The sequence below is a fragment of the Colobus angolensis genome, unplaced genomic scaffold (genome assembly GCF_000951035.1).
Source record: "Colobus angolensis palliatus isolate OR3802 unplaced genomic scaffold, Cang.pa_1.0 Scaffold91, whole genome shotgun sequence".
Classification (NCBI taxonomy): domain Eukaryota; kingdom Metazoa; phylum Chordata; class Mammalia; order Primates; family Cercopithecidae; genus Colobus; species Colobus angolensis.
In genome coordinates this window covers 4,996,255-5,018,656 of record NW_012123043.1, presented here as the reverse complement: position 1 = coordinate 5,018,656, position 22,402 = coordinate 4,996,255, and the positions used below count along the sequence as shown (strand labels likewise).

The 22,402-nt window shown below is 47.8% G+C and overlaps 1 protein-coding gene across 2 annotated transcripts in view; it reads right to left on the bottom strand.

Moving 5' to 3' along the window:
• The window catches only part of LGR6 (leucine-rich repeat containing G protein-coupled receptor 6), a 126,931-nt gene that overhangs the window by 25,952 nt on the left and 78,577 nt on the right, over window positions 1–22,402 (bottom strand). The window contains exons 5-6 of one of the 2 annotated variants that reach the window (XM_011931761.1): window positions 17,740–17,955; window positions 13,435–13,506 (exon numbers count right to left, since the gene is read on the bottom strand). The exons of the other annotated variant lie outside the window; for it this stretch is intronic. Of the exons in view, the coding sequence (XP_011787151.1) occupies window positions 13,435–13,506; window positions 17,740–17,955 (288 nt within the window). The remainder of the gene's footprint in view (window positions 1–13,434; window positions 13,507–17,739; window positions 17,956–22,402) is intronic. 2 annotated transcript variants of the gene reach the window in all.

Below are 22,402 nucleotides of genomic sequence, written 5' to 3'. Positions count from 1 at the left end.
CAGCCCTCCTTGGCAGTTTCTGGTCAGGAATTTTGCAGGAGTGGCCTAACAGGCAGTGGCAAAAGACATATGGCAAAAGGCATGTGAACTAGAAGTGTCTTTTTGTCGAGAAATGTGAAAGAATAAAAACTGTGCAAAGGTCAAAGAGAATTCTGCAAACTCCATGCCAATGAGGTGGCCGGAATTTTCCTATTTGGACATCTACACAGATTTAATGACCTGGGAAATTGCCAAAGTCCTGCTTCATATAGTACCATGTAGATGTAATCTGTGCCTCTAATTGTCCAGGGAACATGTCTTTGCACCTCTCTCCGCTCCTGATGAAATCAACTCAGTGCAATGAACATTTTTTGCCTCCTCGAAATACACAAAGAATTCTGCTGGGTAAAGTGGAAGGTAGAGAGATGGGTTTAAAAAAATAAAACCCCACTCCTATCTAGACAAATGCACAAGATGATGAAAGAGCATCTTTGATATGACTGTGGAGAGCACACGAAGCATCAGGACCTTCACAGACTGCAGTAATCACACAGAGCTGGGAAGACCATGAGGGCTTCATGGAAATGTGACATTTGAACCAGGTCTTGATAGAACAGCAGGATTTCAATACGAAGGGATGAACGGATCAAGGCAAGAGAGCATGATTTAGAGGAAGTGAGTGCTGTGGAGTCGTGTTTAGAAAAGAGTAAGCAATATAGCTTGGTTGGAGCAAAGGGCAATACTTGGAGGTAATTCTACAGGGCTCTCTCCTCTGGACTGTTGTACACTTCTTATCTGCTATCCCTGCCTCCAAGTCATCCACATGATAACCTTGCTTGAGCACTGTATGTGTGCCAGCCCCTAAGTGTTTTGTCGGAATAATCTCTTAATCCTCACAACAGCCTCAAGAAGCAGTTACTACTATTATACCCATCTGACAGTTGAGGAAAGCGAGACACAGAGATTAAATTAGTCACTCAGTCACAGAACTGATACCTGTCTGTGGCAGACTCCACTGCCTGTAAGTCACAATCTACTCTCTCTTTTCTCCATAGCTGCACTGACCAATACAGTAGCCACTAGGCATGTGTGGCTATTCAAATTAACTACAAAAAAATAAAATGTAAGATTTAGCTCTCAGTTTCACTAGCCACACTTCAAGTGCTCAATAGCAACACGTGGCTAGCAGCTATCATACGAGAAGAACAGATGCAGAACATTTCCGTCATCCCAGAAAGTTCTATAGGGCAGTGCTAGCTTATCGTAATAGGAAGAATGCCAGGAATGGAGCGAGAGTGGACTTCTCAGCCTCCCTCACAGTGGGTGTGTCAGAAGTGGTGCATACTGCATCTAGTCCAGGATTTATAAAATTGACAACTTGTCTCCTCACTGGTCTCTCTACCCTTCCACCAGCTAGAGGCCAAAAACAGTGAGGCCCTAGAGGTGGCAAGCTCCCAAGAAGCCAGATCCCTGAGTCATCACATGGACGAGGGCCACCTGCCAAGAAGACACACTCTCCTTAGACTGTTACATGATCCAGAAATAAACTTCTATTGTGTTTGTGCCATTATCCATGTTTCAGTCTATATGTCACAGCCATTTAGCCTACCTGAACTAATTCGGTGTCACAGCCAGGATTTGAACCCTGGCAGTGTGAGTCTGAAGCCCACACTCTTAGCAACTACACATCTGCCAGAAAGACCTTTTTAAAATGCAAAACTGAGTCTGTCATTCTCCTGTTGAAAAATCTGGAAAGGCTTCCAGAACAAGGGCTTACAGACAAAATCCAAATCCCTTAATGGGCTCCGATGCCCTTAACTAATCCCTCAGCTTCATCTGCCATTTCAGTTCTCCATGGGTTGTGCCATTTTCACACCCTTGTGTAGCTACTTGCGCCCCTCATGCCCTCAGCCTGAAATACCCTTGCACCACATCCACAGCTATTGAAATCCTAGTCATCCTTTGAAGTCCGGCTCAAATATACATTTCTCCCTCAATCCAACCCAGTCCCTGTAGTCAGAAGGAGTCACTCACTCTCTCAGAACTTTTCTGGGATTTCCTCCTCTCCATGCATAGCATTACAATGGTAATGATAGTGGAGGTAATAATAGTAATTACTATGCATTAGTCATGGTTCTAGGTGATTTGCATATATTAATTCATTTAATTGCCATGCCAACCCTTTGAGGTAGGTACCATAATGACCTCCATTTTGGAGATGAGAAACTGAGGCACAGAGGGAGATAATCACTTGACCACAGTTCCACAGCTAGAAGGGCGGGGATTGAAGCCCAGGCAGTTTGAGTCTACAGTTGGGTTTTCTACATGCATATTGTCTCCCCAATGAGACAGGAAGTTTGTTGAGGTTGGGAAGCATATGGGTTAACTTTTGGATGTCCCACAGCCCAGGCACAAGGCCACACATGTGAATGTTCACTGTTGTAGAATGACCATTTGAGTCCACTGTGCAGCGTCTCAAGATGAGGGCTCCTTTGGCCTTGGTAGCTGGCTGCTTCATGGCAGTGTCTTGGCCTTTGGGATTAGACTCTAACACACAGACTCTCAGTGACTGCAGGGAAGGCCTCCCCTGGCACCAGGCTCAGCGTGTATCTTCCAATGCAGGATGGCTTATGATGCCCTAAGCTTCAGCTGGAAAACTCATCCATGGCTTAATAGACTATTATCTTTAACAGCCCACAACCAGCCAGCAGCCCAGGAAGAGTTTGTTGTTCTGTCTCCTGCTCCCGGGAGCTAGAAGCAGATGGGGAAGGACTGAAGTTAAAGAGAAACCTCTTCCAACTCCAGCCAGAGCTCAGTCTGGAAGCTGCAGCTGTCCATAGCTAAGACACCCCTTCATCTGCTGGGCTGTTTCTAGCCAAATCTAATCAAAACAGATGGCAAATTCATGCAATCAGTAAAAGTAGCTGAGAAGGCAACCCCAGCCCTAAGCTGTTCAAGGACCCAAATGCCCAATTTTCTCTTTTCCATCAGGTTATGCAGAAATGGCCAACTTCAGAGATCTCTGGAGGGCCTCACTGTAGATTCAGATGTATATTCAAATGGCAGAGCTGGCAGGATTTTACAGTCATCCTATCCAGTTCCTTCATTTTCTTTTTCTTTTTTTTTTTTTTTTTTTTTTTTTGAGACAGAGTTTTGTTCTTGTTGCCCAGGCCTGGAATGCAATGGTGCAATCTCTGCTCACTACAACCTCCTCCTCCTGGGTTCAAATGATTCTCCTGCCTCAGCCTCCCAAGTAGCTGGGATTACAAGCATGCACCACCATGCCCAGCTAATTTTGTGTTTTTAGTAGAGATGGGGTTTCTCCATGTTGGTCAGGCTGGTCTCAAACTTCTGACCTTAGGTGATCTGTCCACCTCAGTCTCCCAAATTGCTGGGATTACAGGCGTGAGCCACCACACCCGGCCCCCCTCCCCCTTTTTTTATTGATGAGGAAATTAGCTTGGAGAGAGGAGGTAAATTGCTGCAAGTTCCAGAGCCAGGATTCAAACTCAGGCCTCTTAGCTCCTGGTTTAAAACACTTTCCTATATTCTACACAGAGTTGGATCCTGACTAGGCTCTAAATAGCAGGGCTAAGAAAAAAGTTTTAGGGAAAGAGGATAAATGGACGTGGAGGATTGGGCTTCTGCAGGCGTTTCTTTTGGTGCTTATAAGCATGTCAAAGCCAAATAACTATGCTTTGGAAGTTAAATGTCTTTTTGTATGTTATCTGTGTTAGAGAGAGCTCTTGTCTTCTGTGCACCAACAGGATCATCTTGAACAAATCTCTTAATTTTCTTAGCTCATTTCTTCACCTGTAAGTGGGACATAACCATTGCATAAGACTGCTCTGTTCACCTGGTCCAGAGACTAGCACAGAGTAGATGTTCAAATAATGCCAATTCCTTTGATCTCTTCCTTTTACTAGACATAAGCTACTAGAACAGACACTTTCATTCTTTAGACGCTACGAAAGTCAGGCCCATCTCCTTTTCATAGCAATTAAGAAAGACGAATATCATTAATTGGGTTTCCACTCACATTTTTATTCTCAAGGCTAACATTTGTGTTTATTACTGAATCATAGCTAAGGGCACATGGGGGAATATGGGTGAGCCTAGCTCCCCATTGTGAAATGCAAAACACAGAAATTTTAGATAGATTGTAAACTCTGAATTGCCTTTTATCTCCCGAAGGCCTGGAACAAAGGCAAGCTAGCACAGTGAATACATGTCTTAATTGCTTTTTTCATACTGCAGACAGAGCCTCTGTCTTAAATATGACTCCACGTGCTTGGGGCAGATAACTGGGTGAGCCAAGAACCAACCAAAATTTTATGACTAATAGTATTGTTTTACCTTCTAAAGAATCTACATAAAAGGCCACCCACTAATAAATGCAGCAATGAGTAAAGTTGTCATTAGTTTCCATTGAGAGACACAGATACAACCTCCCTCCTTCCACCTACATTCTCTTTCTCACCAGAGAGAAAACTCAGAATCTACCTGAAGCAATAGCAACACTGATTTTAAAGAAAATGACTGATCTCTGAGATTGAGATTACTTGTTGCCCTGCCCTAATGAAGCACCTGGAACCACAGAAACCTAGAATTAGAAGAGAGGTAAAATATAATAGTCCAACCTGCCCCCAAAGGAGGAATCATCTCTGAGATTCTGGCCCAATGAGGATCCAGTTTGTACTAGAACTATCTAAAGGGCAAGGCACTCACTGACATGCTGGGTGTCTCTGGTGCTGTCACTGTTGGGCCACTCTGCAGATTAAGTAATCCTTCCTTACCATCAGCTGGAATGCCCATCTTCACTTCCCTTCTTGGCCCTCATCCTGTCAGCTGGAAGAGCATAAAATGTAATCTGCCTTCCAAAGATGATCACTGTACTCTATCCAAGGCTTCTCTTCAGTTTTTTGAATCACATTTTGTGACACTTCATATGCTCACCACCCTTCCCAGGAGAGCCTTTGCCACGCTTAAGATATGGCACCCAGAACAGGATCCAGTTCTCTGGATGCAATCAGACCTCTGTGGGCAACATCTCTCTCACCTGGATGTTTGGGGCCTGTTAATACAGGAGACCTGAAGGCTCTGAGGTGTTCCTGACCACAGCAGAATGTGGCCTGATAATCTTTCCCAGAGACTTGGACCTGCCAGTCAAAGGCTAGGGTCTTGCAGTTCTGACCAACTGGCGTGTGGGAAGGTGACCTGGACCAAAGGGAGGGCCGAGGGACCATCCTTGTGGGTTCAGTCCATATCCAGGCCATTTCTCCAAGACAGCATGGGATACCTGTGCCAGCTCCTGGACTGTGAGAGGACTGACTAGAGGATACTTACATCTAGGGTTCAGAGGAGAGGTCTGGGCTAGAGACTGCATATCTCAGAGTATAGATGTGACTGGGGCTGGGAAGAACCTTAGATTTTAGATAGTCCAATGCCTCCCAGTACAGATGGGAAAACTGAAGCCCAGAGAGGATAAAGATTTGCCAGGAGCCATACATCTATTTGTTGAAACAGTTGTTCGCCAAACATTTATTGAGTACCTTCCCTGTGCCTGGCACTGGGTCAAGAGCTGCAAACATAAAAGTGAATAAAACTCATGGAGAGATAGGAGGCAGGCAATTACGTGAGTAAACAAATTATTGGGATATCAGACTGTGGTGCGTGCTATGGAAAAAAAATTAAGTAGAAAACGGAGAGTGCTGGGAATGGAGGTTGCAAAGTGGTGACCAGGGAGGATACTTAAAAGGTGACATTTGAGCAAAGTCTTGGAGGAGGCAAGGAAGTAAACCATGTGGATAATGGTGGAAAGAACATTCCAGACAAAAGGAACAGGCTTGATGCAGGAGCAAACGTAGTGTATTCAAGGAGGCCATCATGCCTGGAGTAGATTGAGGAAGGGGTGACACCAGAGAGGCAGCAAGGGGCCACAGCATCTGAGGCCTTGTAGACCAGTACAGAATGCTGGCTTTTTTTTCTGGAGTATGATGAGGAATCACTGGAGGGTTTGGAACAGAAAAATTACATGACCTGATTTGTATACTAAAAGAGTCACTCTGGTTGTTGTGTTGAAAATAGATTGTAGGATGACAAGAATGAAAGCAGAGTGACCAGATAGAAGGTCACTGCAATAACCCAGGTGAGAGAAGGATGGTGGCTTGGAGCATCGTGGTAGCAGTGGAAGGGGTGAGAAGTGGTCAGATTCTTAATATAGTTGGAAGATGGGGCTAATGGAGTTTGCTGACAGCTTGGATGTGGGATGTGAGAGAAAGAGAGTTGTTTTGGATGACTCCAAGGTTTGGGCCTGAGTAACTGTAGGAGTAAAGCTGCCATCACTGAGCTGGGGAAGACTTCTGGTGGGATGGGTTCAGAGAAAGACTCTGGGGTTCAATCTGGAAGTCTGGATATTTGTTAGATATCCAGTGAGCACATTAAGAGGGCCTTTGAATATTTAAGTCTGGAGTTCAGGAGATAGGTCTGGGCTGGAGCCATCAGCAAACATACAAGACCAGATGAGAACATGGAGGGAGAGAGCGTAAACAGAACTTGAGTCTTGGGAGAACTTGAGCCTTGGGACATGCCAAGGTTAAGGGGTTAGGGTGATGAGGTCAGAAATGCTGGAAACAGTGCATTCATGATAAGTTTAAAAGAACTCAGGACTTCTAATCTAGAACCCTTTAGTCTCTGTGACAGCAGGGGCTATATTTTATTGTTCATAAATGTTTTCCCAGTGCCTATAATGGTGGCCTGGCATATACTAAAAACTTAATAAATATGTATGGAATGAGTAAATCTAAAGAAACAGAAGTAAAGAGAGTGGTAATCTTTAATTCTTACCAGCTCCTCCTTCCTACAGATATGGGAGGGCCAGACCTGAACTTTGTTTCCTCTCCATGACATCTACTAAGGAACCTGTGGGCCAATCCTCCCCATCCCCCTTAACCTCCCTTCCTCTCCATTCCAGACCAGCTGCCTGGGGTGCCTGTGGGAGCAGTAGGCGGAGGGGGTAGAGTTCACGGCGGAAGTTTTGTCCCCACTGCCAGCAGGGGAGGGAGAGGCAGCAATGACAGGAGCAGTGACCTTGGCTACCCCCCACACCAGGGCAATGGGAAAGGGAATGTTGTGCTGGGAAGAACTATTAATAACTCGTCACGGTCACAGAACGCAACACAAACTCACTGGGCAGCTCAATTTTCTGCCTGTTAAAAGTTATTAGTGGTTCTGTGGGGGAAGCCAGAAAAAATTTATATGGAACAATAAATTCCTCTATAAGCCACAAAACCCTACAAATTTGCAGCTAATAAACCCACAAATGTAAGATGATTAAGAACTGGCAAGGAAAGAGGGTTCCTTGATTCTTAGCCTCAAGAGGCAGAGTGGTCTGATGGGCTGACACTGGGCCAAAGGCAGAGAAATCCAAGTTCTAATCCTGGCTCTTAATTAGCTGGGTGTCCTTGGGCAAGTCATCCACCCTCTGTTTCAGTTTCCCATCTGTAACATGAGGATACACAGTTCCTGCCTTGTCTTTCTCAACAAGTGATTGAGGGGATAAATAAGTTATGAGACAAGACAGCCTTTCAGAAAAAATATTTCTAATTCTCTTAACTGCAGGTAATTATTATTCGCCCAGTAACTAGTGGGACTATCAGCACTTACCTTGAGATATGAAGGCAAATTTGCAAGATTCTTCTGGACCTCTGCCCCAACCCATTAGCCTGTCCCCAGAGGGCTCTGTCATAGAGCCCACCAGGATAGCTGTATAGTGGGTTGAAATATATGTAGCCCCTAGAAGATATGTTCAAACCTGGCACCTGTGAATGTAAGCCTGGTACCTGTGAATGTGAGCTTATTTGGAAAAAGGGCCTCTGCAGCAGGAATTAAAGATCTCAAGATGAGATCATCCTTGTTTAACATGGTGGGCCCCAAATCCAATGGCAAATGTTCTTACAAGAAGATGAGACACACAAGAGGAGAGACACAGAAGAAAACAAAAAAGGCAACCTGAAGATAGAGTAAGATATTGGAGTGATGGGTCTACAAGTCAAGGATTGCCACCAGACACCAGAAGTGAGGTGAGAGGCATGGTGTGGATTTCGCCTCATACCCTCCAGAAGGCACCATCCCTGCTAACACCTTGATTTTGAACTTCTGACCTCTAGAACTGTGGGAGAATAAGTTGCTTTTTTTTTTTTTTTTTTCCGAGACAGAGTCTCACTGTGTTGCCCAGGCTGGGGTGCAGTGGCACAATCTCGGCTCACTGCAAGCTCTGCCTTCTGGGTTCACGCCATTTTCCTGCCTCAGCCTCCCAAGTAGCTGAGACTACAGGCGCCCGCCACCATGCCCAGCTTTTTTGTATTTTTAGTAGAGATGGGGTTTCATCCTGTTAGCCAGGATGGTCTTGATCTCCTGACCTCGTGATCCGCCAGCCTTGGTCTCCCAAAGTGCTGGGATTACAGGCATGAGACACTGCGCCCGGCCGTTGCTGTTTTTTTAAGCCACAAAATTTGTGGTAATTTGTTATGGCAGCCACAGGAAATTAACACAGTAGCTATGCCTTGACTGTCTGGAAATTCCCATCCATCCTACAGAGGAGATGAGACACAGCATGGACCACTGTGAAATGACACTTCTGGGTAACATCCTCCCAGCCACCTTAGGACACATTCTGTCCAACATTAAATGGGAAGACAGGAAGGGAAGCCAACATAAATCAAGCACCTATAATGTTCCAGGCCCCATGTGAAGTCATCTCCTTTAATGTGATCCTTGCCAACAATCTTCTCAATTGAAAACTATTATCCCCATTTTCTATTTGTGGAAACCGAGGCTCTTGAGAAGTCAGGTGACTTATATCTGTCACATGCTGGTGGCAGAGCCAGGATTTGAATCTATGTCTGCTGAGTCAAGATGAATCCTCATTCTACCCCGGGAAGATCCCCGAGCCCTGGGAGGAAGTCCACCTGGTTTCCTGTCCCTGGCCAACCAGATCAGGGCCAGGAGTGAGGCATAGGCCAGATACTCTCAGAACCAAGTCAGAGCCAGTTTCCTGTTGGCATTAGCAGTTTCAAAGACACACAGAGAGAGGAACATTTTCTAGCTACAGTCACTGTTGAAGTAAAAACGTTCTGTGGAAACAGATCACCAGAGCATCCGTCACCAGAGGAGATTTGATGTGGAAGGTACAATTTTGTATTACAAGGCAGAATTCAATACATTTCTTCTTTGCTCTCTTCCCATCCCAGGCCCCTGTTGAATGCCAGTCCTGATTTAGAGAGACAGCTGGGACTAGATTTCTGTTCTCACTATGGCCCCAGGCTCTCCTCCAAAGGGAAGTGTCCAGCCAGCACAGGGCTCCAGTTGGGCCTGATTTGTTCAATGGGGTTATAACAAGGCCCAGGGAGCATCATCCAGGCCCAAGAGAGGTGAGACACTGTTGTCCCTGGGTCCATCCTGGGCCCTGTCCCCTCCTGGGTTCTAGCTGAGATTCAGCCATCAAGTTCCCAGATCTAGAGCATGAGGGTGGGCCCTTTAGGATGCAATTGGGTTTGCTAGACCTTTTCTTTTCTTGCAAAGATTTTTAAAGATTAGTTGTCAGGCTAGACTAGCTCCTCATGGCCTCCAGGCACACATTTCCAAACACTGACCTAGGGTTTCAGGTCCTGAAACCTCCCGAGAAAACCTTCCTAAAAATGTTCTTCAGCATGCTCTCTTATCTCTCAGTCTAGATACCTGGGAAGTCCTATGATTGAGCTGACCTTGACGGAACCTCGTGCTAAATGAAGCAACGTGTTATGAAGCAAGAGGTATGGTTTCTAGTGGTTTACCATCACTTACAAACTATAGAGACGTGGGCAACTCACCCCCAAATACCTACATTTGGTCTGATCTGGTAAGTGGAAATACTACTTCACAGTCTGGGGGCTAGACCACCTCTGATTCTCAATTTCCCAGCAAGTGGGCGTCATCCTCATTGTGGAAGTAGAAAGGAGCTATGGATGCAGGATGGAGCATGACCTGTCTGCTTCTGGCTGAGGTTTCTTGGCAAAGTCTGGAATGATGATGACTACATCAGGAGAAAAGTCCTAGGAGCTTCCTTCCTACGAGGTCAGACTTCTCCAGAGGACAGCAAGGTTTCTGCAGGAAGGGGGTGGGGCGGGTGAAGTTGGCATGATTTGTTCTGCTAAGCAAGAGACAGGTCTCAACAGTGCCCATCCCCTGAACCCTGCCCAAATCACTTGAATTTGCTGGCCCTTTTTGAGTAAAAGAGAGCATGGTGTATGTCTCTCCCACTTTCCCCCATCTCTGCAGCAGCCCATGTGTAGATGAAGGAAGTCAGGCTCACGGAGGTGGAGTTACTTCCTCTGGCTGACCCAGCTTGCAGAGGCAAAGCCAGAGTTGGAAGCCAAACAGCCTGGTCTCCAGAGCTGAGGGCATAACAGAGGCCGTGTTGCTGCAGGTGCATTTGTGATGGGCATTTCTGTGCTGTGCTGGGTTGTGGGGTGGGGCTGCCTATGTGGAGTGAGGATCATGTAGGGCTTGCAACCTGTGGCACATGTGTTGCATATGCACATGATTGGCTGTGCAGTTCCAGATGCCTATGTGACCACGCGTGTGCATGCCCGCACCAGGCCCCTCCTCCCCAGGTGGTATGGCTGGGGGCTGCTTTCCCCACTTAGAGGAGTCTGCAGAGGAGCCAAACCACAGCTCCAGCCAAACCGCAGCTTGGGCCGCAGGGGTTTGATCTTCCCTCTGCTGCCGGAGATGAGAGAAGTCTAAGTGGCAGAGATTTACGGGGCCTGAGGGAGAAATACCCTTCCAGTGAGAAGCTCACATGAAAAGCTCCAGAGTAATAACTGAGGCTGCAAAGCGTGCCAATTGTGCAACAATTAAAAGGTTTGACTATCATTTCTTTCTCCTTTTATTCTCCCATCTACTCCTCCCCCTGCCACATCTGGCTGCCCCTGCAGGCTCCCCAGCAAAAGCTCAGGGGAACAGAGGATAAAGAACACAATTTTCCCCTTTTTAATTGGAGATCAAAAGTTGGAAGAAGAACTCACCCCCTCAAGGGCAGGAAGAAAGGGGTATTGTTGAGATGGAGGCCCTCAGAGGAGGGGATGGGAAAGGAGAAAGGAGTGTAGGGCAGGTTCCTATACAGCTTGTCAGGGTCTGTAAGAATTTTACACACATCATCTCACTTAATCCACAGGCCAACCCTGCAAGATTACTGTATCACTGGCATTATGTTTCAGATTAGAAAACGGAGACTCACAGAGGCAAATGATTTGACCAAGGTCACACAGTTGGTAGAACTGGCATTGTACCCCAGGCTGTCTGATGCCAAGGGCTTTGCCACCAGGTTCCTAGCCTTGGCTTTCCCATTGGTAAAGTGGGTGCAGGCCCCGGGCTTTGTGTGATGGAATCAAGTGCTCCCGTAGATGAAAGGTACAGTGGGCGCTTAGCGGCAGGATTGTTCTGTAATTCAGCCAGCAGCAGCTGAGCCAAATGCCCTGCACGGCAATCCAGTGGCTAATTGAGAAAGAATTAGGCAGTGTGCCCCAAAAGTGAAGAAACAGCTGCTAGCTGGCTTTTTAGAGGTGCCAACACACAGCCAGTATATGTATCCCCTCCCCAACTGATTTCCCAGCAGAGCTAACAGCGCCCACACTCCAGGGCCCATGGCATTGGACTCCCTCCTGCCCTGCTCATCCATGGCAACTCCAAACACTGCCCTAAAAGCTCTTATATCTCCTGAGGGAGGGTGGCTGCGGGGGCACAGGCTTTTGCAGGGTAATGACCATCTCTTATATCCAGGATTCCCCCAAACAGCTGGCACATAGCAGGCTCACACAGCTCACATTTGACCCAGACAAAATAGGACAGCAGGCTCTACCCTAGGGACTTTCATGTATGTTTTCTCATTAACACACCCTAGATCTGCTCTGTCTCTAACTGAGGGAGTAACTCTGGGCAGGCCATGACACCTCCCTGGACATCAATTTTCTCAGATGTTGATTGAGTGGGCTAGACTGTCCAGAGTTAACTGCCCAGCTGTCTATGACAGCTAGAGAGGGAGGAACATGTAGCCCAAGTCACGCACAGTGGCAGGGAGAGGTTCCGATCATCCTGCCTCCAGGCTGGGGCATGTCCCCCACACCTCAGTCCTCAGTCTTCAAGAGGGTGAGCATGCCGGCAAAGCTGGGCTGGCTCTGCCATTTCTCCTGCTTCAGGCTGAGCCCAAGAAAGCAAGAAAGCAGCCACACTGCTGGGTCTTGTGCCCACAGGAAAAAAGAGTGGAGCTTGGGTCTGAGCCTCCCCATTACTTTTCCCTGCACCACCACAAATGCCGTCAGCCCAGGCCTCCTGGGATAGGTTTTGCTAAATGGTTTTCCCCAATACATTGCTTCCCAGGTCACGGCTTGACTCTCAGCATTTTCTCCTCTGCTGCTTTGGATTCTTGAAAACCCCTCACCTCAGGAGTGATGTCCTGGGGTATGTCGGTGGTGGTGGAGAATAAGGGGGGTTGGTTATGGAGAGCGAGGTGGAGCAAGTGGGGGGCAAGAGAAACTGTGGCCATCCCCCCAACACCATGAGCTCTACCCCAACCTTAGTGGCTCACACTTGGTGACCTAGGGGTCCTTCTTTCCCCATCGCCCCCTCTCCCAGACCTGTACCAGGTGGCTGTGGTAGCCAGCTCCCCCATGGGAGCTGAGGGACCCCAGCTGGCAGAGACGGCCACACTTAGAGAGCCCAGCCAGTTGTTTGCTCAAGTGGGGCCCACTCAGCCCACTGTGCGGGGGCTGGCAGGACTCCAGAGGAAATGATGGGAGGGTTTGGGTGCATTCTGACCTTAACTGAATTCCAGGATGATGATGTGTGAATAATATGGCTTTTTGAGAGTCAACAGCTTGGGTGCTTTTTATAGTCAGGCTGGAGCGCTGAATGGGCCATCTCCCCGTTAATCATTTAGCTAGTTAGATCAATTGGCAAACAATCCCAGCATTACTCTGTAGTATTACTCTCCCTTTCGTCAGCAGCCACCCTTACACAGATGTCAAAACTGCCATCAAGTCAGCCCCAGCCCTACCCCCATGCCTTCTGTTCCCCAGGCTTCATATTCTAATTCCTCGAGCTTCTTGCAATTCCCATTTCTGTCCAGAATTTTCATTATTTTGGTGGTCTCTGCCCACAGGGAGATCCCAGGTTCCTACTCTCTGGGCCATTCTGAACTCCCAGAGGGCACATTCTGACCACCTGAAGGAAGAAGAAATTCATTCTCAGTGATATTCCAGAGAACGTGCCAGGGAGAGGCATGTGGGTGAATAAGCCCGGGGTCAGACCCCAGCACCTAGGCCTGCTGGCTCTTCCCTCTGTGTGCTCCCTCCACTCCAGGACTCCAGGCTTTCATCACCAGGCAGGACAGAGTTTGACCAAGACCTCAAAACTCACAGTGTCTCCAGATTGTGCAGCCCCTCGAAGCTGTGGGTCCCCAGATGCTGGATGCGGTTGTTATGCAAATGCCTGCACGGGAAGGAAAGACGCATCAGAATGGGTGCCTACAGCACTGGGGCCAGGGAATGGAAGAGCACACAGTGGCATGAGTGGGAAAGTGGAGGCTGAAGCATGGACAGAATGACCCCAGTGGTCCATCCCTTTGTTTCTACGAACAAACTGACTGGCCAAGACTGACTTCTGAAGCCACAATCTCCAAGGCTAGATTGACCATAGGCTACCCCATTTTGATTTCCTATTAAAGGAAAAAGGGAGAGGAAAGCCTCAGGCCAAGGCTAAAGCAAGTTCCCCCTAAGCTCTAGGAGACAGTTCTGATGTCAGAGGGGCTCAAGTCTGAGGCTTCTTCTATGGCCGGGCTCCCCAGGACCCAGTCTGCCTGACTCAGTGGCCAGACGTACTTACGGGAGCCAACAGCAAACCACTGCAGACAACATATAATTAAAGGCGAAGCTTTCTGTTACAATTGGAGAGAGCTACAGATACACTCAGAGAACAGGCAGATTGGTGAGGCCAGAGGAATCAAAGCAGGCTTTATAGAGGTGGTGATCCAGAGCAGGGCCTTGAAGGACAGGTGAACTGAACAAGCAGAGGGAAGGGCATTCCAGGCAAAGGGGGACCCAAGGTGATGCAGCTTGAACTGGACAGAGCTATCCAAGCATAAGCCGGAAAAAAACAACATTGCATGGAAATTATGAAAACATACAACAGGGAAACTGAGAGCAAGAAGAAAGAGGATGCAAAAGGCAGGCAAACTTTCAAGCCTAGAAGAAAAGATAACTAATGGACCAGGAACACAAAGAAATGTATCACAGTAGCCTTCTGCTACAAAACAATCCAATAAAACATTATTTCAAAGACAAATGTTCTTAAGTGAAAGGAAAAATGACACAGTAGATTAAGGAAATAAATTGAGGACCAACACTACATCACTAAAAAAAACGAGTCAATAAATGTAAAACAAGGGACAGTGCAGACACTGCTAAAAATTGAATTGGTGTCAGAGAGAAAACTTGAGATAATCATGATGACTATGGTTGAATGAGACAAAAATGTTAAAACAAAAACTAAATGCTGAAGACATAAAGGTGATTTAACACAAGCATAATTGATGTTTCTGGAGCAGAGAATCCAGAAATGAGACTGAAGATGTATTCAAAGACATAATACCAAAAAATCTCTAAGATGACGAAAGAATGGAATCTGCAGCTCAAAAGCATATATTGTTCCAGAATAATTAAATACTGACTATTCTATACTGTGACATATCCTAGTTAAACTATTAAATTCAAGAATTTAAAAACATCTTCAGGCAGAAGAAGGAAATCACTCACAAGGGGAAGAAAATCAGGCTGGCCTCCAAGATGTTGTTTAAATATAAAGACAATGGGCAGGCCTCATCCAACATAGATGGGTAAGGACGGGACTCCTGCGAGCCTGGGGATTTAAAGCTTCTGTCTTCCCCATCCTTACCCACCTGCTCCATGAGGTTCCGTTTCAGGAGACAGACTCCTGTCCCAAGGGAGCTTCTGATCCAAAGGGGAAAACACCGCCTTCTGGGAGTGATCTCCCCTTAATTTTTCCCATTTCTTTCACACCTATAAACCAATTGTCATCAAACTCTATCACTCTTCTTGCCTCCTGTTGAACTTCCATCTCCATTTTCCACCCTCTTCTGCCTCCCCCAGTATCTCAGGTCCAAACCGTCTCAGCTAAACATCCAGCTCCTCCCTCCAACTTCCTCCCTAAACCACTCATTCAACCTTGGCATCTTGGGCACCCCAAATGGCCCAGTCTGGGGGAGGTGTTGAGGCTTATAGCCCAGATAAAGAGACAAGATTACACACACGATACCACTGCTGTCCAACTAAGTGCTACCCTAGGGGTCCTGTTGGTGCCAGAGCAGTGGTGAGGGGTGTTCCACATGTGGCAGAGCAACCTGGATGATGAAAGTTCAGGGCTGGGTTGAAGAGAAGCCCCTTCTCTTCCACCCTGCTTGCCTGCTCACACCGCCAGCCAGGCCCCTGTACAATCCTTGATTTTAACCAAATATCTTTCTTGCTTCCCATCATATCCAGTCTTCCTTTTCTTCCTTCTGGGCCTTCCTACAGCTACAGCTCATCCTGTAGTCCCTGGATAGCATTCTCCAGCTTCCTGTCCACTTCACAAGTCACCCTCTGCTAAAAGCCTCTCTCCTCCATCCCATGAGTTGGAGGCAGGTGAAGGACAAAGGGATAATGTTTGTAGCCTCTCCCTATGCAAAGGGACCAGTTTTTCTCTATCAGCTTTGCTCCCACACCAGTAGGTTTTCTTTCCTTAGTCCCTTGTTCCTCTTTGTCCTTAGTGGGCCTCCCCTTCAATACCTCCTAGATCTATAACAGGCCTGACTTACAGGCCAATTCCTTGGCTCCCACCCAAACTTTGGAGTCACCCATGACCCGCCTTCTTCTTGGTCTTCTACCCTCTGAAAATCTCTCAATCAGGTCAATTCTTCCTTCAAAACAGCCCTCACAGTCATGCCGTCCCTTCCATCCCTTCTACCACCTCCTTAAACTAACTGGACTTTGACTGATACCAAGAACCTCTGAACTGACCTTCCTGTCTCCAGTCTGCCATGGTTCCAATCCAGCCTTCAAATTAATCTTCCTAAAATACTCCATTTTCACCCTTGCCTGAAAACCTTCAAGCTTCCCCCACCCACACGGGCAGATAGAAGCCAAGCTCTCTGTTCTGACGTTGCAAGTCCCAACGTGCACCTTTCCAGCTTCTTCTCCTGAGCTCTGCATGGGGACCCTCTGCTCCAGCCAGACTGGCGTGGTTACTGGCAGTCAAACACACTTACTCTCCCCTCCGTGTCTTTATTGCTATCTGCTTGGAATGTCCTCATTCTCTTCATTTCACCATCTTTCCAGGCCCAGGTCCCACCCCACCTCCCCCAGGAAGCCTTCCTCCCCTCCACCTCAGCCTTCCCACCATACCTATGCTGCTATGAGTCTGAACTTATCATCTGACTGTGTTAGCATAAGTTACACTACATCATTCATTATTTTTCCCCATATTTATTCTGCTCTTTCAACTGGACTGAAAGCCCCTCAAGGGCAGTGGCTATCTCATAGTTTTTTGAGTTTTCAACATACCACATGGGGGCTCAATAAATGCCTGCTCCTGCTCATCCATCTGGGGCCAACCATGAAGTTCTTATTTCTCCAGTAATCTCACCACTCACAGAGGCCTGACCCCACCCCTCACGATGTCACGGGGATATCACCAAAGTTAGAACCAATCACCTTGTTCTGTTTACCCTCTATAAATACCCCCCACTCCGTGACTCGCAGGAGAAGGGAGGGTAAGGCATCCTGACAGAAGAATATAGTCCACAAGGATATTCATCTTGGTTCTCCAGCTTCCCAGGACAGAGAATTAGACAAACAAATTGGTGCCTGCCTTTCATCTCTCAAATGGAACTAGGTATCATCCATTCCCTCGCTTAGAAAATCACGCCAGATCTTCAAAAGTGGGGGGCGGGAGGAATGTTACCATTCAGTAGCGTCACTAACACGCATGTTCCTAAGCCATGTTCCTGCAGCAATTAGTGTGTAACCCAAAGCAATTATACATGACCTGCAAGCCCTTTTAGTAATTACCCTATGAACTTACCAATCATTCATAGCAATTAGCTGGGAGCTAATTTGCCCTCTAAAATTCCCACTGGGAAGGCAGAGTTAACCCCAGTCCCCAGTTCCTGCCAGGGATGATATCTCCCAGGTAATTACGGTGATGGGGTTTTGCTGTCTAATTATAAGTGATGGCTTTTCTCTGCTTCTTAAGGCCTGGGAAATGAGATGAATTTATCCCATCCCTGTGCCAAAGCATATGACTGCATCATCTAATTGTCAAATACGGTAGAAATTACTTAAGAAATTCTTGACTTATATTTCAGTTATCATGGTATAGTTATTACATGTGCATGGCAAGAAAATAATAGCTTAATTTCTTTGTGTAGTACCCTGGCCCTTTAGTGACCCTCAGAGCACTTTTCAAGCTCTCATGTCATTCAACCTCATGATAACCCTATGGGATCAACAGGGAATGGTCATCCTCATGCTTTTCCAAAGGGAGACCAGAAGGTTTAGCAACATGCAAAGAAGAGCAAAGCTAGCCAGACTCCAATCCAACTCAGGTAAACATGCAGCCCCCAGCCCCCAGCAGAACCCCACTGGGGATGGGGAACAGAGCAGCACTCACAGCACCACAAGGCTGGTGAGATTCTGGAAGGCGTAGTCAGGGATGTGGCTGATGCGGTTGAGGGCCAGGGTCATGGCCTGCAGGGCAGGGAGGTTGTTGAGGGCCCTGACAGGGATCTCCGTGAGTGCATTGTCATCCAGCCAGAGGTGGCGGAGGGAGGACAGCCCCTCAAAGCTCCTCTCCGGGACCAGGGAGATGAGGTTGGCATCTAGGCGCCTGGTGGAAGAGAGGATGGAGAGGGGTCAATCCAAGGCAAGATGCAGACCAAGCTTTGGGGCTAGACTGGGCCAGCCAGGCCCTCAAAAGGGCCTTTGAGGTTCCCTGGGACTAAAGTTGTGACATGTATCCTGTATCCCACCTCTTTGAGTTCCCATATTTGGCTCCATTCCAACCCATAGTTTTTGTTTTTTTGCGGGGGGAGGAGATAGAGTCTCACTCTGTTGCCCAGGTTGGAGTGCAGTGGCACGATCTTGGCTCACTGCAACCTCCACCTCCCACCAGCCAATAGTTCTTGATCCTCTATGGCATATGTTTCCACGAATGATCCCCCTTCTTCCTCTCAGACCCAAGGCTGAACCCATAGCCTGTTTGTGAATAGCCAGTATTTTCCTTCACATCCATACTCCTGGGTTTCCAAACCCTTGCTCTCTGAGTGTGACCTCGACCTTCCTAACTCCTCTGTGATAGTCCAAGACCATATAATGGAGATGTTCTCAGCATTGGCAGAGGGAAATGTCCTCCCTCTGAACCAACCCAAAGAAAAATGCCTCCCCAAAAGTGTAAGCCCTTCCCTGTCACCCATCCCTAGCACCACCTGTTCCTTGTCCCTTCAAGGGCCCAGGGGCAAGGGGCTCCTGCTAAAGTCCTGGGGCTTCTTGCTCAGTCGATGACCTCTGGGAGTCTCCTGCATGCCACAGTTGAAGTTCTTGATTAGCTGCCTCTCAGAACAGGTGAACAGATGGTGGGTGATCCTGTTTTTGCATAACCAGAGATTCTAGGGTGATACGAGGATTACTGTTGGGAGCCCTAGAAGATCTTAGCAGCCCAGCAAAAGAAGGAGATTTCCAACCTTAGCTTTTTACAGATGTGCCCAGGCCATGATAGCCTTTATCAATATGCTACTGTCTCTGAGCCCCAGGTTGGGACTTGGGCTGAACCCCTATTGCCCTAAGCTGATGGTCTCACAGGGACCAGACAAACTGAACTGTACCATGGATCTATTGCTGGACTTTCCTATGTTGAAGTGAGGCTTGGCCCTGAGCCATGGTCCTCCCGCATAGCCATATGGCATTGAAGCCATGGAAACCCCAGCCTTATCCACAAAGGCCCTACAGCCCCATAATCCTGAACCCAAAGGAGAAGTGATGTGATCAGTAGGGTGGGATGGGGTGATCTTTCATCCCAACAGCACAAGCCCCCTTGTAGAAGGTCCAGTAGTGCTTCTGTCTTTTCCCTAAGCATCTCACCAGTGCTCTGTCTGTGAAGACCTCAAGCACCACTGGGAAATACTCCCTGGCTCACCAGCAAGGGGACCATGGGTGGATGGGCCAACACTGCAATCTTGGGTGTGAAAGCGCATTCACCAGGACATTCTTCGAAAGCTGTAGTTAGGAAACCCTTCCCACTCACATCAAACCTGACATGATGGGACCAAAGGCCCTTCAGTGAGTGCCCTCTACTGGCAAGGCCTGTCACCTTGGACATGGTTCTCCAGTGGTGGCCATCACAGCCTTGATGGTCTGTGGCTGAACCACCCTGGGGAGCTTCATGCAAATGTGGACTCCCATGGACCATCAGCCCCAGCATCACCTGGAAGCTTGTTAGAAATGCAGAATTTTAGGCCGCACCCCAGACTTACTCAATCAGAACCTGGATTTTAACCTGACTCCCAGGTGATTCATTGATTCATCAGCACATTAATGTTTTTAAAGCACTGAGCTAGGTTTTCTAGATCTTATGCTCCCATCTAATGACCTTGGATTGCTGGAGAAGACAGGAAGACTGAATGAGGATGTAGAAAGCCATTTCCTGCTGTGATTAGTGCTCAGCTAGTCCTGGGAGCCCTTGTTCTTGGATTTGATCATCAATTACTCCAGAAGATGAGGGCTGTACCTCAACCTCCTGCATAAATGACCATAGCAGGCACTACGTTCAGCTGTGAACTCCCAGCACCCAGCACAATGCCTAGTTTGCAGATGGCACTCAATGTTTTTAAATAAATGGGCAATAAATAAATGAATGAATAAATGCCCTCTAAATTCTCTGCTTCCAAGCCTCAAACTGATGGCCTGACCAAGCACACCAGTAGGTTAGAGGTGACCTGGACAGCCCCCCTTACCAGGGGTGGTCAGGGATCCAGGCTGTCCTGCTTTGACACCCCATTCCATTGTGGTGAGGGCTCTCATCTGCAGATGCCCAACCAGCAGATGCCCAGACACTCCTCCTGACCTTGGGATGGCCCTTTCCATGGGAGCAGCATCTTAGTCCCAGATTTTCCAGAGACCACAGACAGATCCCTAAGCCCTGAGTCCTGCTTAGGACCACACAGAAAAAGTCACATTTGAGATGGCCTTCTTAAGGGAGGATAGAATTTCAACAAGGAGAGATGGAAAGGAGTGTCATGAATGAGGGCCTCAAGGGAAGAGAATGCAGGTCCAGTGTGGATGGGGGAAGAGAACACAGATTTCGGATATCCTTAAGAGGTGAAATAGATGGCCGGGCTCGGTGGCTCACGCCTGTAATCCCAGCACGTTGGGAGGCTGAGGTGAGCGGATCACCTGAGGTCGGGAGTTCAAGACCAGCCTGACCAATGTAGGGAAACCCCATCTCTACTAAAAATACAAAATTAGCTGGGCATGGTTGCACATGCCTGTAATCTCAGCTACTCAAGAGGCTGAGGCAGGAGAATTGCTTGAACCTGGGAGGCGGAGGTTGCAGTGAGCCGAGATCACACCATTGCACTCCAGCCTGGGTGACAAGAGTGAAACTCCATCTCAAAAAAATAAAAAAGAGGTCAAATTGATAAGGCCCAGCAACCCATTGGATGTGGGGCCAGGGAGGGGCTAGGGCCTGACACTTCTTGCAGATCTGGGCCTTGCTCTCTGCTACTGCCTCCCTAATGGGTAAGTTAACAGACCCAGGAAGCCTCACTCCCTAAGGGGGGGCAGTACCTCCTTCTCCGAAGCTCAGGGCAGAGAACATCCCTACAGTGACAACAATGACACCAATATTAATCACTGTCTCCATTTATTGAGTCCTTGTCATATGCCAGGTATACAATACCAGGTACTGTGTCCTATATCTTCTCAAAAATGAAATTGAGGTAGCTCTGATTAGCCCCATTTTACAGAGAGATTAAGCCCCCCAAGGCCCCACAGCTAGTAAGCTGCAGGGCTTAAATCTGAACCCAAGTTGTCTAACGTCAAAATTCATGTGCCTCACCATTGTGTAGTGTTGGCACTCAGGTGCATGAGAGGAGGTAAGAACCTGTTCACCTAGGACAGCCTGGGATATCAGGGCACTGGCTGAGCCAAGAAGATGGCCACGTACAGTAAGGAGGTGCTAGGAGGCAGGCAGGAAGTGGGTCAGGGCAGGGCAAGGGGAAAACTTATTCTGTGATCTTAGGGGGCACTTGGAAGTGGCCTTTGCTATGCATGTGCCTATGTGTGAGTACACACGTTTGCCAGCCACATGCATGTGCACACTCATACATGTAACCTACAGTCCCGATTAGTCCATCTCCTGCATTTTGTGTAACCCATAGTCAGGAGAGCTTGGGAAGGGCCCTTTTGCCAGGCTGGGCCAAGCATGGCAGTGGCTTAAAACAGGGCCTCACTTACTCAGTCTCTTAGGGAAGGGCTAGGTGGCCTGAGCCTTCAGGCCTCTTTCTGCTCTGTCAGGGAGGATCCAGCTTCTGTCCTGGCTCATGGTATCCTGAAGGGGCACGGTGGAGTAGCCGAGGGCTGGAGAGGGGAGGTGTTTGCAGCCCTGCTCCTGGTACTTGGGAACTGGGACACACCAAAGGAGAAAGGGAAGCAAACTGGCAAATGAAGAAGGTGGAATGAGCACATGGAAGAAATTGGCCAGGCCTGTGTTTGTGTTTGGGGTGAGCAGAGAGTCGGGGCATTTACACTCAGGCCAGGTGGGCTTGGGGGTGGGCTGTGGACCCAGGGTAGCACTGCCAGATATAGCAAATAAAATAACATGCTGCCCATTGAAATTTGAATTTCAGATAAATAACAATTTTTAGCATAAATATGTCCCGTGTAATATTTGGGACAATGCCCGGTTAAATCTGAATTTCAGATAAGCAAGTATAAGTTTGAGTAAGTCCCATGCAACATTTGTATTTTATCTGGCAGCTCTGACCCAGGGGACTCCTGTGATGTGGAAGGTGTGGGCTTCGCCATGACACAGATGTAGCCACAAATCCCCTCCTTCAGCCTTTGGTGTTGCTTTCCTCAGCTGTATGGTTTGATGACCTGCCCACCCAAGAGACTGTGCGGACAAACACCCTCTTAGAGGGAGACTCCACGAAGCACAGAGGGGAGTGGAGGAGGCAGCAGGAGACAGGCGCAGTATTGGCTTCTATTAAACTTTCTCCCCTCTCCCCTCCCTCACTCTCTTTTTTTTTTTTTTTTTTTTGAGACAGAGTTTCACTCTT